The sequence below is a fragment of the Lactuca serriola genome, chromosome 4 (assembly GCF_051521515.1).
Source record: "Lactuca serriola cultivar US96UC23 chromosome 4, Lser_US96UC23_V15, whole genome shotgun sequence".
Classification (NCBI taxonomy): Eukaryota; Viridiplantae; Streptophyta; class Magnoliopsida; order Asterales; family Asteraceae; genus Lactuca; species Lactuca serriola.
The window spans coordinates 18315742-18331286 of NC_136411.1; the positions used below are offsets into that span (position 1 = coordinate 18315742).

At 31.6% G+C, this 15545-nt stretch overlaps 2 protein-coding genes across 2 annotated transcripts; one reads left to right on the forward strand and one right to left on the reverse strand.

Moving 5' to 3' along the window:
- Positions 1 to 6586: 6586 nt before the first annotated feature.
- Positions 6587 to 6889, forward strand: RPS14 (mitochondrial ribosomal protein S14). The gene has a single exon (XM_079035760.1). It carries the CDS (start codon positions 6587 to 6589, stop codon positions 6887 to 6889), a length of 303 nt encoding a protein of 100 aa, XP_078891886.1.
- A 2508-nt stretch (positions 6890 to 9397) lies between these two features.
- LOC145101116 (uncharacterized) lies at positions 9398 to 12411 on the reverse strand. Its single transcript, XM_079038279.1, has 11 exons — positions 12080 to 12411; positions 11245 to 11392; positions 11068 to 11139; positions 10928 to 10999; positions 10772 to 10843; positions 10532 to 10675; positions 10343 to 10423; positions 10178 to 10249; positions 10016 to 10087; positions 9829 to 9900; positions 9398 to 9738 (listed from the first exon to the last, which is right to left on the reverse strand). The coding sequence occupies exons 1-11, from the start codon at positions 12174 to 12176 to the stop codon at positions 9648 to 9650; spliced, it is 993 nt and encodes a 330-aa protein (XP_078894405.1). The 5' UTR covers positions 12177 to 12411; the 3' UTR covers positions 9398 to 9647.
- Positions 12412 to 15545: the final 3134 nt, after the last annotated feature.

The following is a 15545-nucleotide window of genomic DNA, read 5'->3' on the forward strand; positions in this document are numbered from 1 at the left end:
TTGACTAAAATAATTAAACAACTATTAAAGGACAATCCAAAGTTCGCCAAGGATTAGTCGCTTGTGAGTAGTTGGAAGTATAGTATTGGAAAATATGGAAATGTTTCCATATTGGATGGACCATATCGACATTATTACGAATAGATAAGATTCTATTAAGAATGAGTTGTCATATGGAAAATATGGAAGCGTGTCCATATTGGGAATTGAATATTGAAAATCTATGTCTAGATTAAAAACTTTTATGCAAAAGGATGTTCAAAGGAATGTACTTTGAGTGAGAGACATCATATCTAAGGAATTGTCTTGTAACAATGTCCAATAGAGGACTTTGTAATATCATTGGCAATAGTCTTTGTGACTTTGGTGCAGTGACATTACAAAAGGATCATTGCATTGAATGTTAGAATCTAGCATATTTTTTAAGTAACAAGAAATTGATATTCTCACACTTATGAAAAGGATTTGGAGTTGTGAAATGAGAAGGATTGGAAATGTGTTCAATTTGATCTATTTCACAAAAGTAAGAACCATAGGTAAACATTGTGTGCATGCTAAGAGCATGGGACAAGTGTAATAATTCAAGTAAGAAGTTGATTACCCGAAACGAAAAATAATGAGTAATCGATATGATGATAAATAAAAGGAGTTTTATTTATACTCAAAGGTTTGAGGCCATATATTATTCTTGTGTTTCACATTTGCATGTTTTGACTTCCAGAATAATTGAATTTATTAAGAATAATCGAATTATTCGAACGGGCCACAGTCGTTCATATGTTGGAAGTAGATATGAATGAAGACTGTCATGAATTGGTGTGTGGATTGTCTATAAGGTATTAGACATAAGCAAATGTTTGCTGCAATGTTCATGAGTGCTTATGAATATGATTTGAGCATTGAATTAAACCCACGCTCACTTGGATCACTCCATGGATTGTATCACGAGTGATTGGTGAGACGATAACATCTTATATTCTTGAAACCGAGATGTGTGAGTTGTATCTTGCAAATCGGTTGCACATTGATGATATGTAAACGCACTAGTAACTTGGTGTTATAAAACATATTGTTGTGTGTAATTCGGTGGGTGAGTGCAAGCGAGCATTGTATCAAAGTTTATCCGTTCCTTTTATCCAAAGTAGGATAAAAGCGATATCTTTGGGCCCCTCGATGATTTAGTGATGACAACGTAAATGCTCGGCCGGGCTAGGGCTAATTTGATTTGTTCAATTAGTCAGTCGTCATAAATCGGAAATCGAGATATAGTACAAAGAGAATGATTTGAAATCATATCTCATATGATATCTAGAATGGAGGAATATATGATCCCTTATCTAAGGACACGCGTATCTGATAGGATCAGAGTTGACAGCGGCTTTGGAAAGCTACGATTGCAGATCAGGATCTGAAGTCATACGCATAATAGTTATTAGACTTATCCAAGTGGGAGACTGTTGGATTAGTGTCTAAGTCCATAACTATTTTGGTATGTACTTGACTTGATGGTGCATGGTCCTTTTGGGTTGCCTTCACCAAAGCAACTTGATAGGATGAATTATGGAGAGAAAGGATTAAATATGATTTATTAATATATTATGGGAATAATATATTAAAGGAGAAATCATATTGTTTAATTAATATTAGTCAATAATTAATTGGTAATTAGTTTTGTGACTAAAAGAGATTAATTAAACTTAAGGGACTGGAATTGTAATTATAAGATAATTGCGATTTGGGCTATGGATTGCTTTATATTAAGGAGTGGACGAATTCTATGGGGAAGCCCATAAGAAATCGTCTAAGGCCTTAAGGAAAGGGATCCATGGGCTGCTTAGGGCTTAAGCATCCAAATTAGGGTTTCCTTGTTAGATAACCCTAATAGCCTCCTATATATGCTTCCCTTATGACCCAAAAACGTGGAGAAGCATTATTCTAGGGTTAGAACACGTTTTGGGCAGCCTCCATCCTCTCTCCTCCTCATCCTCTTGCTTATGGTGTTTGTGAACCATTAGAGGAGTGACATTTGTGACTCTAAGCTTTCTAAAGTCAATACAAGGAGATTTGGGATTGTTATTGCTACATAACAATCAAGGTAACATCTTAAACCTATTCCCATGTTAATATGATTACTTGAATGCTAGAGTTAGGGTTTATAGTCTTGGATAACTTGCATGTACAATAGAGAAACCTAGATCCAAGCATTAGGGTTTGTATGAGCACATAGGATGTCTTATGACCAAAAAACCATCAGTAATAGTCTGGGTTAACCTTTGTAACACGTTTTGAAATAATAGAAGTGTATTATTTGAGTATTATGTGTTTTGTGCTTAACTGTGTGACTTAATTGAATTAAGTATGAAAATAAGCATCAAAAATGAAATGTTAGATAAAGCCGACATCTATGAATAATGTTGTAGTAGTTGAAACGAGGTTTACGAATATATAAAGAATGCCGAAATCTGAGTTATAACGAAGAAGTTATGATCTGTCGAAGTTTCGCGACACAACCAGCACGACGTTGAATGACGTAAAAAGTGAATTTACGATGGAGCGATATTTAGCCTTAGTGATTTAAACGAAGATCGTAGAGTTCATTAAACCGAGAGCGTGCATAAAAAGAATGCCCAGATCTGACTTCGTATGAGGAAATTATAATTTTTCTAAGTTTCAACTTAGCAGTATGCAACCCGAAGTTCGAGTACGAGATCGAGTGATTTCTAGCCGAAACAATCTAAACGAGAATTGACGATCTCTTTATTAGTAGTGCAACGATAAAAGGACAGACGAAAACGGACGTCAGATGAAGTAGTTTTGAATTTATAACGGAGTTTTCCTGTCCCGACCTACTACAAATAATATAATAAAAATAAATTCAAAATTAGCCGACGGAGTCTAAACGAAAGTTGTAGAGCATAGTCTCACCTACGCGTGGATATAAAGAATGTCGAAAATGGAGTTCGTATGAGGAAGATATGGATTTCTGAATTTTTTAAATAATTAAAATATATTTATTTAATTATAAAATTGGATAATACCAAACCCGTGACTCATCCGGCCCTATCCACCCGGTACGCCCAACGTACATGTCGACGAAGGATTACACCCAACGTAATTTGGGGTTACGCCCAGCGTAACTCGGGGTTTCAGCCCCTATAAATTGAAGTCGAGGGCTGCCGATCTCTTTGCCAAATTTCTTCCTTTCTCTCTCATTTTTGCATCGTTTTGCGTGTAAGAAATACCCCGAAGCCCCGGTATCTTTCCCGAGACCCGAAGCAAGTCCCGAAGCCCCGAGGATCCCGAGAAGTAAAGTTTCCGAGCCGAAACCCTGCCCGCGTAAACCTCGGTTTTGGAGAAAACGTCCCGGTTTTTATCGGAAAAGATTATTTTAATAGACGAGGTGCTGTCCGATCATCTTCTTATCAAGTGAGTGTGTAGTTACTTTCTTCTAACACATATTTTGAAGTATTTGATACGAAATACGTGTTATGTGTACATATTGTTGTTTATATGTGGGAATGTATATTCACTTTCTTCTAACTCATGGATATGATTTATTCTCTATGAAATACGTGTTATGTGTATGTGTCTCATCTGTTATCTGGAATATGTATTGAATGAGCATGCTATACAGGTTTTAAACTATGTATAAAAATATATATTTTATCTACTAATATGTTGGGTAGAACATAGATAGATAGTTGATGTGTGATAAATAGATGAGAAGCCTCGATGTTGTTGTTGATCTAGTCATCTAGCGGAGTATGGGTGACGACCACCGACTCTTTCTAGACAGTCCAGTGGAACGCTGGCAGGTTCATAACATGTAGATGTTGTGAACGACGTGTTCACCGATGTACTCTATCCCCCTCATGGTTGTCTTAGGACATTCATTGTTGAGGAAACCACTTGGTAGTAGTGTTCATCCCGATGAAAATTCTAGATTAGGTCCGTGGTAATAGATGTTGTTTTAGGGACGTAAAGTGATGATAACAGGAATGAGTAATCGGGTTATTGTTGGTTGGTGAAATTAAATATAATTATTTATTGTGGGTTGAAAACCCTATATGCTCACCTAGCTCCCAAGTCTGATCCACTCAGTTTTGTTGTATTACAGGTAGTGGCGCGAGAGCATAAGTTGGATGACTTATCAAGATCTTTTGATATTAGACCAGTTGTTATATGTAACTGTTATATGGTGTATCTTATGTTGTTTATGCTTTTTGTTTTGTATCGGAATATGACATTCCAAGTTTTGATATCTAATGAAAATGCATTCCTTTATGAAATGCTTTGGTAAATATTATTTTATCCTATTTTGTTTTTTAGAACAAATTCTGCAACTCTTTTAAATCAATGGATTTACTCTAAAACTATTTTAAAAACATAAATGAAACTGGTCTTTTTTGGCTGTGATATTGGGGATGTCACATTACGTAACAATGAGAGTAAAATTAGTAAAATATTTTAAAGAGATGTCACCACTTTTTACTTGTGTCGCAACTTTAAGCCCATGTATCAATGTTACATGTATAGAGGCTTTACTTACTAAAATTTCAACCTCTTTAGGTTTGCACAAAGAGGACTCTCGCTACATCAGTAACCAAATCAACTCTTTCAATAACACTTTTAGTAGTTTGCTTGACATTTACACTAGAAAATATGGTGAAATGCCAAACACTTTTACTATTGTATCCGAAGTTACTAGTAGTGCATCATGTAGTAGTGGAGGTTGGTCGAATTTTTAATCTCAACCTTTATAACTATCTTTTGGAGGAACAAACAAAAGATCACATACATTAACCCCTAGTAGCGAACTTGGAATATATATATATATATATATATATATATATATATATATATATATATATATAGGCCCAGACTTTTTAAAATTCATGAGTGCACTACAATTTAAAATTTTGGATCTGTTGGCTCAACGGATAAAAAAAAGCACACCATCCTATTTTCTTCGTCATGGTCTGCGATTTACTAACTGTCTAAGTTTTCACAGTAGCTTCGAAATCAACTTTTTCTTTTAGTGGCAGGTTTTGCTAAGGTTGAGAGCGAATCCTACCCCGTTGGAAGTGTGGGTTTGTGTTTGTTTGAGGGATTACTTGGATTCAGTGGAGCATATACACCATTTGGCATCACTCAAAGCCCCCTACAAGACAATGTCGAGTCGGGGATAATAAAACAAGAATGGGAACGAGTCATAGCAACGTCTCCAAAACCTTCTCTTGAAACCGACGACGACGAAGACGAAGATGAAGACGAGGGTATTGATGAGACCCCTATCGATTTGCATGACGGTTGAACAACAATAAAGTGAAAGCGAACCCGAAGTAGAAAACCAAAAATTGAAGACTATTTGGTCAAATGTTATTATGTCGCTTTATTATTATTATTATTATTAATAGTTTACTAGTTTAATATTGGGAAAATGACTTACGAGGGTAATTATCTTTATCGATTTGTTCACATTTAGTTATATGTGTTCACATATTTACAATGTCACCGGCTATAGCAGGTGACAATGCTAATATGTGAACAAATTAACAAGTTAAATAATTAAATGTGTAAAAAGAAAGAAAATTGTCTAAATGTGAATAAAACAAAAAGTTAATTACCCTGATAAGTCATTTTTTGCCACTTTTAATAGCAATTTTATTTTTCATATTTGTTTGTATTATTTTTTTTCAAACGTTATATTTAAAATATCCATATTTTCCTAAATATTAATTAAATATTGTATATGCTTAAAAATATTGTATATGCTTAAAAACAAAATAAAACAAAAATTATAAGAGGCTATATAAAATATTTTGCAAAACAAAAACATATTTATTAATTAAAAAGTAAAATTTAAAATTGGTCAATATTTAATTAATATGGATATTTTAAATATAACGTTTGAAAAAATAATAATACAAACAAATATGAAAAATAAAAACGCTATTAAAAGTGGAAAAAAATGACTTATCAGGATAATTAACTTTTCATTTTGTTCTCATTTTGGCAATTTTTTTTCATACACATTTAACTATTTAACAAGTTAAATGATAAATGTGTACAAAAATAAAAAAGTTACCGAAATATGAACAAAACGATAAAGATAATTACACTCCTAAGTAATTCTCCTTTTAATATTAGCATCAAAACTCTTTCCATTTTGACATTTGATATGTGTTTTAAAAATTCTAATGAATCTACGTTGTATTTTATGTTATATATAAGTGTTTAAAAATGTATTTTTTTAAGAGAAAAAAAATCAAATTCTGGATCGGTTTAAACTGATTTGGATCTTGCAACTGGAGAACCGTTTTGGATTTAGGACAAGCAGGCTTGTCGTTGACGTTAACGAAACCGGATCAGATCGGATTCGGATTTAGGTTTTGTGCCAAAGGTCCAAAACCAATAGTTTAAGGGCACATCATTCTTTGGTTTATCCTAGGGTTCAGAATTGCCCCAATTCGTTTGAACATAATTTAGCTGCTGCCCTTGGTCTTCCTCTCCAGTCTCCCTCTTCGACGAGGAGGTTTCCAAATCTGTCTTCAAGAACACTAGATTGCGACTTGTTCTTAGCAAGATGTCGGATAAACGAAACATACAAGACCAGAAACGCAGATTGCTCGGTGAGAAGTACGAATTGAGGAGAAAGCTCTACAAAGCGTTCTCTAAAGATACCGATCTTCCTAATGATGTGCGGGAGAAACATCGTTGTAAGTTGGCTGATTTGCCGAGAAATAGTTCATTTACTCGAGTAACAAATCGGTGTGTTTTCACTGGTCGTGCTCGTTCCGTTTATCAGATGTTTCGAGTTTCTCGTATCGTGTTTCGTGATTTAGCTTCTCGAGGTCTTTTGCATGGTGTTAAGAAAGCGTCGTGGTAGTATCATCAAGTCAATTCGAGAATAAGGTTAGCTTTCTCTGATCTGTTTGAAGAATCTCGATATTTTGATCGATGATTGTTGTTGGATACTTGGATTAGCTACCTCTTTGCTTCCTTTTAACTTTTTTCACTTATGAGTTCACGAGAATTTTAGATGTGATATAGTTAAGATTCAATTGTTTACTGATTTTGTTGAATAGCAAAGAATGTATGTAAAATCTTGAATATAACAAATAGAGGAAACCTTACCAATTTTTATATATTATAACTTCTCATTCTATATTTCTATAGAATTAATAGACATGAAGTAGCTGAATAACCCTCCATCAATACTAAATGCTGACTAAGTAAATGCCTTTTAAATACCCCATTTTTGTAAGCATGTGTATACAAGTTTCATACGAATTAGCTGTCGATAATAGTTCAGAATCTTGTTTTGTTATACCTAATCATCATCAATCCAATGTGTAGTAAGACATAATTAAAATTCTGAACTTAAGACCAAGTTTAAGTGGCAAGATACATTGTTTGGCCTCTTAACAACTTCTTGAGTATTTTGGTCTCTTCTCTATAAATGGATATACATTGTTAAGCAAAGTCCATTAAGATGGAAACTTAAACAACGGATTCAAATCTCATACAATGTTGAGCCGATGAAAATAAAGTGGAAACAATAACCATGTCTTGATGTTGAAACTAGATGAAATTCCATTTTTTTTATAATGTTGGTTATAGCTATAAATATGAAAATGTGTTTCATATGTATGCTTATTTCATTTGTGGGGACCTTGAAGACGATTTTGAAGGGTGCATATGGAAACAAGAAAAGTAGAGTAATTGGTGTTTCGACTTAAGTGGATTGAGAGAAAGCTAAGTATTTTATACTTTTTTAAATTTATGCATATATGTCGTTTGTCTTTTACATACTATGTTATGTTTTATTTTGTCTTTAAAATAAGATTTTTATCAAGTGTTTGTAATTTTTTTTTTCTAATGTTACAATCAAGATTTATGGTTTCAAGTATGTAAACATCGAATATTTTTTTCCTGAGCTTGTGACAATGCAACCATCAAATGCATGTGCTCTAGTCTCAATGAAAGAAAAATTTATAGAACAGACACTATGACAAATATTGTGACAATATAGAAAACATGAATTTCCTGTTGTTTGTTGTTGCTTTGTATCAACACAACAAGATTTCCCCACCTCACGTTCTGTATACAAATGATTTATGGCAAGGACATTTTTCGGTTTTCAACATTAAAAAAGTATCTTCTCAAACTGATAATTTGTTGCCCTCTTACTCAAAGGGGACCTCACCTCGCCCCTTGTGGTATTGTCATCTCCTCGAAATATATTATCATTCGGCCAAATCATCAACCAATGAATCCATCCTTAAACAAGATGAGAAAGGTAGAGACAGACGGCATCAATGTCTGCTAAAGCTAGAAAACTCCCAATTGCCAAATACTTGTAATAGGTTGAAGAAACTGATTTTGCTAAATGTTCTTATATTACGAATAATGGAGTTTAAAAATATGACTAAACTAGAGTCATTCATTATTACTTGAAAACCAAATATGTACTTGTGTTGATGTCATTTCTCCTTTGTGAAGAAGCTTACACGGGAGAGAGTCATGAGAGTTTCGTGAAAGGTTTGCGAACGTTGGGTCATTTCCAAGAGCTCACGTCCTCTAATTTGAATCATAGATAATGAAATCATCAACGATTTGACATTTCTGAACTCGGACTATAACTCACTGAGGTCACATTAATGGAGACCTTACTATTTTGGTTAGTTTCTAAATAGCCGCATATCACATAAATAACTAAATAAGCAATTATTTAAACCCATGGTTAAGCTCTCTTATCATTCTACAAGCACAAAAATGATCCCCGTCGCACAAGGACTATTTCAAAAGCAAGATTTGATCTGTACATGGATAATAGGATCCTCTGACTATCGTTATAAAATTTTACCCCAATTCGGTCCCACCCCTTTAGTTTTTATTTTATAGTCAAATTTTTAGTTTTCCAAGCCCTAAAAATTTGTGCATTTAACTTGAAATCGAACATTGAATATCACAAAGAGCCTCATAAAGCATTATAACTTTATCCATTCGTCTCAAGAATTAGACAAAGCATCACGAAAACACAAGTTAGTCCTATATGATATTGTGCTTTTGGTTGTATATGGTCACCGTGATTTGTCTCTTTTTATGTTTAACATGTTATTGTTTTCACTTAAAAAGGTTCACGTTGTGATTGTGATGTTACAATGGATACCTCACAAACATGATTTTATGAAAAAAATTTAAGACTAGTTCATTTTGATAAGATCTTTCGATTTAGATTGTATCTTACAAAACATAAAACAATTATTAACATGCGATTCATAAAACTAACCAAAATTAGAGAATATTCATGGAGACGCTCCCATTCATAAACCTTTTATGCATAGATTTGGAAAACATATTTCTTAAAATAAAAGTTGATTTAAGAATATAATTTGAAATACTAATTAATCACTCGGCATAATTTAATAGGATAATAAACAAAAAAACACAAGGTACAAGTACCAATGCACATTTTGCACTTCATAACATGTACTCATCTACGTGTAATTAATTAGAGACGTTGTGCATTGTGGATTGATTATAGGAAACAGAAAAAAAAAATGAACTTTTTGTAGCCATTTTCGTTTTCGTGACACTAAAATAATATTTAAGTGGAGATAAAATTGTTGGGTTTTGGGTGACTAAAACAAGAACTCAGAATCTGATAATTCGAGTACTTTGTGAATCCCAATTGGATTCACACCTGGTCGGAATGCATTTCCTTCGATATATCTGCAAAAATATGCAAACATTAAATTAAAAAAAAATACATTTCTTAAAATATGCAAAATCAAGAATGTATTTATGTAAGGTAAGGCTCACAGTTCTTTGAGATAAGGGTGCTTGTAGAAAGCATCTGGAATCCTCCCACTCAATTGGTTGTGATCAAGGTACCTAACAACCAGACACTCCCCCACTTAGATGTGAAATAGAGACAACATTTTATTTTATATTCCTACTAATATAATATTTATTATTTAGTAATAGTAATAATAATAATAATGCTTACAAGTAAGTTAGCTTGGGAATATGAGCAAGTCCAGCTGGCACGATCCCCGACATCTTGTTGTAAGATAAATACCTAAAATCATTGCAATTATCATAAGATTTCAAGAATTTCACTACAATGTTATAATTTTAAAAGTTCTAATTGGATGAAAATACTACTTACAAAATTTCCAGATTAGTCAAGTTGGCAAGCTGTGCTGGAATTCCTCCGGTCAGATAGTTATTATTAAGATAACTGCAAAATTCCAAAAAATAATATTTAAATGATATATATATATATATATATATATATATATATATATATATAAAGTCTTTATTTATAACATACAGATTGCGGAGAACCGGAAAACATCCTTCTATGCGTATCAGCTCCCTTATAGTTCCAACCAAGTGATTGTTACCAACATCTCTACAAAAAGTAAATTACATTTTACACCATGATTTAATTTAATTTTAATTTAATTAATTAAAAGAGTTCATTTATGATTTTGATTAATATAAGGGGGTTGAAGTGTACAGGTGGCGAAGATTTCTTAATGTGCCCAATTCTGCTGGGATTCGACCAATGAAGCGATTTTCATGAAGATGAAGATATTGTAAATCCGGAAGATTAGCAAGCTCCCTTGGGATTTCACCTTTAAAGCTATTGAAACTCAAGTACCTGAATGAGTGTAATTAATTACTAATTTGATTAGTGGTGTTTTATTTTTATATATTAATAATGGAGTTTAAATGAATAGTGTGAATGAATACTCACAGATGTGTTAGTTTCTTTAGTTCACCTATTTCAGGAGGAATCACATCCTGCAACTTGTTCCACCTCAAATTACTAGAATAAGATTGACACACATCAGCAAAAATGTTGAAAATAATATTATGATTTATGAATCAAGTAAAGGATCATAATTCATACAGTACTTTAAGACGCTTCAAACGCCCAATTTGAGGTGGAATTGGACCAGTCAACTTATTGTTGTGGAGATCCCTGTAGAAAAGTCAAAACAAAAGTCAACACCCATGACTACATGATAGTAGTAGAAAAGAGAGTCTTACAGTCTTGTAAGATCCAAAAGATTGGTTACAGCAGTAGGGAAAGGTCCAATGATTGACACTGCGTATACTTCCCTGAAATTAAACAGTTGAATACAATGTCAGACAATTTCTGATGAGTTGCATTGATTTGTAAGTGTTTTAGTAACTAATATAAAGACATAGTGAAGTTATACTTACAGTTCAGTAACTACTCTATAATCACCTTGTGTGGAGCAGGTGACTCCAGACCAGGCTGGTAAATCACCATCTCCACATGGATCATCTCCAACCCATGCATACACCACCCTCCATCCAAGAGATGCTTTAATTTCATTGAGGGCTTTCACTACATTAAACAAGAAATCACTATTAATTCACTCCAAGCAGATCAATCCTATACTTCTGTTTCCATACTTCTCTCAAATCCAAATCAATTATATGAGTAGTACCAAAATACATCAAAAAATGGGGAAAGATTCATGGATTTGATCAAAACTCCTTGAGCCAAGGCAAAACAAAAAGCACATACATGATCTCCCTTGAGGATTGTCACAAGAAGAGTGTAGATTATCATCATCTAGTCTTTGAATTTATGTTTTCAACTTCATTTCCATGGCTAATTTAGTGATATTAGAATAGCAGACAAACAAATTGAACTATGATTCCTGCTCAGATTACATGCTAGTAAACGCGCATATATAAACATGAACTTATTCTGGCAGCTGCTCAACCGCATAAATTTTTACCAGGCACTAAACTAAGACATATAACTATTTCAGGTTTAACAAAATATCAAACAGATTCACATTAAGTAAATGTTGAGTCGATGACAATAAGATGAAGAAGCTACCCCCAATTTCAACTCTAAATCGTGGGATCTAAGATCAATTGAAGTAGTTAGAGTAAATATCCCTCTGAATTACAAGATAAACAACTGTATATGTATATCGCATCTTCGTACACTAGGATACATAGAATACATAACATAATCACGCATTCATAATGAAAATTCTGAATATAAGCGAGGCATTACCGTCTCTTTTTAGCGTTTTGCAGTCAACAGCGACATTGAAAAGGAAAGAAAGCAAGATAATCAAAGAAGCTGCTGCATGTACACGAAAGCACACCATTTTCACTCGAATCAATTGCGATCCCCTTTTGTTTTCAGAGTTTCAAACTCTCATTAGTTTGTAATATGTGTATACATAAGATTGAGAAGCGGATCGAGAACAGATTAAATCAGAGTAGGATCTCAGTGGAGATGCAGAGGGAGTGATAGAGATTTTCAGCAGAAAGACGACGCGGAGGTTGGGCCTGCTATCGTCGGTGGATCTCGAACTCCGTATTGTCTTTGTTTGTTTTTATTTTTTCATTTGATGCCCTTCCTTTATAACTAAATCACAACGACACTCCTCATACTTTTCTTATTACAGTGAATTCTTTCAAAATTTCAAATAAATACTTTTTTTGAGTAAATTACACGAATGGTCCCTATGGTTTGGGGTAATTTGCGTTTTTGGCCCCTAACTTATTTTTTTAACTCGGAAGGTCCCTACTGTTTGTTTTTGTTACGCGCTTGGTCCCTACTGTTTGTTTTTGTTACACGATTGGCCCTGTCTTACCCAAAACGACTATTATTTAAATAGGAAAAAATGATGGGGTAGGTAAGGTAAGGTGAGAGGGATGGGATTGGGGGTGTGTTTATTTAAATAAATTAAAAAATCAAGGACAAAATAGTTTTTTATGTATGACAGAGACCAAACGCATAACAAAAACAAATAATAAAGACATTCCGAGTTAAACAAATAAATTAGGGACCAAATGCACAAATTACCCTAAACCATAGGGACCATTCGTGCAATTTACTCTAATTTTTTTTTATTAAAAGCTCAAAATATAAGGAAAAATAAAATAATTTATTAGTTAGCCCCTTAGTTTATCCATGACAATTAATTGATAAACACAACTAAATGAATAACTTTCACCCATTATATAAAGTTATCATTTAAACAAAACTTTATTATATACGATTGAATTCTTTCAAAATATTAAAGAAACTACTTTTATTATAAACCTATTAAATAAAAAAAAAAATATATATTTATATAGTGTTCCATGAAAATTGTGGTTAAATACTTTCAAATTTGAACTATGCAAACTAAATTCTTTTAATAAATTTAGATGTTTGGTAAAAAGAAATAATGATTAATTCAATTATATATATATATATATATATATATATATATATATATATATATATATATATATATATATATATATATAACCACAACCAGTCATTTAACCACTAGTTTTATTTTTAATCGTTGGATCATACCTAAAAGTAAACATTAGTCGTTATAATTCGATATCCTTTTAACCTTGAAATACCTTCTTGCAAATTTAAAGAAAGTGCTCCTTCCACGATCTCTATATTCATCTCCTCCATCCATGATCTTCGCCTCCTCGCCTTCAACCTCATACGATCTTTCTTCATATCTCCATTTGGGTTCATCGATTCCTTTAAATTTCTCATCTAATTCGTTTACTTTTTTAAATTTCTACTTATTTTTTCGTTAATTCATCGATTTTTTTCATTATACATAATGAGGATTTTGGTTTTTTTATCGTGCAAAAGGTCTATTTCTCACATCATTCTGCTAAGTTTATGTATAAACTAGGCGTAACCTCGCACGTTGCGAAAAAATGCATTTAAGTGGTTAAAATAATCATGGAAAAAATAGAAATATGTTGAAATTTACGTTTTTAGTCATGTTTTGGATATTAATCGAAATATCAAATAACATAAAAATTCATCAATTTATATTTTGATACTATCTAATATAGTCTATACCTTATAAACTTTACTTCTACTTTTATAATATCTAATATATATTATAAGTTTTTGTATAACATCAATATAATCTACTTTTCTTATGTCTGATAATTTTGGATAAAATACGAAATAAGTTGTTTTTAATGAGTTATTAATAACCAATATTAAACTAATAAACTTTGTATTACACTATTTATATTATACCAAAACATTAAAGTTTCATATATGACATTTCAAATATTAAACATTGAAATTAAGAATGAAGTCATATAAAATATATCATTATACATAAATGTCATCAAGAGTTTTAAAATAAGTCGATTAGTAAATATGATATCTAATTTTAATTATATATTTTACAAGGCGTACGTTTGACTTTATGTTGGTGCGCAGATAATCCCCTTCCTTAATTTGTACCTAAAAAATTAAGGTGAATAGGAATATAAAATAGATATTACTAAGCATTAATATAAATAATTAAAAAGAGTATGTTGATCTCTTACCACCGGTTAAAGACAACATAACTCTCTAGTGGTATCGATTCCTATGTGAAGTTGAAATAATCATTCTATATACACCTTGTTTTCTAATTACATAAACAAATATGAGTAACCAAACATAAAAATGTTATCTTTATGTAGAAAAAATATTTTAGTTACTAACAAATAAAATAATATATGTTTAAGAGTTAGGAGTTTCAAAACATTAATATTTTTATTAATCAATCAATTAAGTAATACATGTTGAAATTTTTACAATCATTATTAAAAAACATTTGGGATATTAGATTTTAATTGAATTTTGGTTGAAATGTTTTGACATCTATTATATATATATATATATATATATATATATATATATATATATATATATATATATATATATATATATATATATATATATAGAGAGAGAGAGAGAGAGAGATGGAAAGTATAACATATGCATGAGTTTTAATTAATTATCTTTTTAAAACGGTACAATTACAAAACAAAAAAAAACATTTTTAAAATATTTAATTAAATATTTTCGACATCACCCTATATAACATATGATCAATATATTAACAATCTAAACCACAATATACAACGACTATATTACAATAATCCAAAAACGAAGAAAATATAAAAACGAATTAGTATAACAAACTTACAAATTAAAAACTCTAATATAATAACATATCTCCAAAAGTGGTCATAAGACATCAACTCAACACAAAAACATTTAAGTTTGTTTTCTTTCTGAAATCTGTATATGATTTGTATTCATGTTTTCCCAAAAGATTGACTTTTTTATAGTAAACTTTTCACTAAATGCTAATTAAACATAATATAAGTTATAAAACTTTTGAATGTTAAATCATAATTAAGAAAACTTTTGAGTTGCATTAGTTAAAATATGAGAGTTTTAAATTAATGTGGTTTGAGAAAGTTAAAAAAAGACTGTTTCAAATGCATGAGATCCAAAAAAAAAAATATTAGTTTTATAAGTATGTATGATATGATAGATTCATTTTTATTTCTTACATTCTTCTGCTAAATTTATGTATAAATAGACTCCTTATGATTATCGTCATAATACAAGTTATGATCATCTTTGTGCTTAATTCATGTTCATATAATGCCTCATGTTCACATATAATGCTTCTAAAAAAATACCCAAAAAAATT

What these genes read in the sequence shown, in the direction of transcription:
- RPS14 (XM_079035760.1), top strand. Translation starts at nt 6,587, where the DNA reads ATGTCGGATAAACGAAACATACAAGACCAGAAACGCAGATTGCTCGGT.
- LOC145101116 (XM_079038279.1), bottom strand. Translation starts at nt 12,176, where the DNA reads ATGGTGTGCTTTCGTGTACATGCAGCAGCTTCTTTGATTATCTTGCTT. An exon ending in TTTCCGGTTCTCCGCAATCT is followed by an intron (nt 10,250 to 10,342) that starts GTATGTTATAAA and finishes GGAATTTTGCAG; the next exon opens with TTATCTTAATAATAACTATC. An exon ending in ATTCCCAAGCTAACTTACTT is followed by an intron (nt 9,901 to 10,015) that starts GTAAGCATTATT and finishes TCTGGTTGTTAG; the next exon opens with GTACCTTGATCACAACCAAT.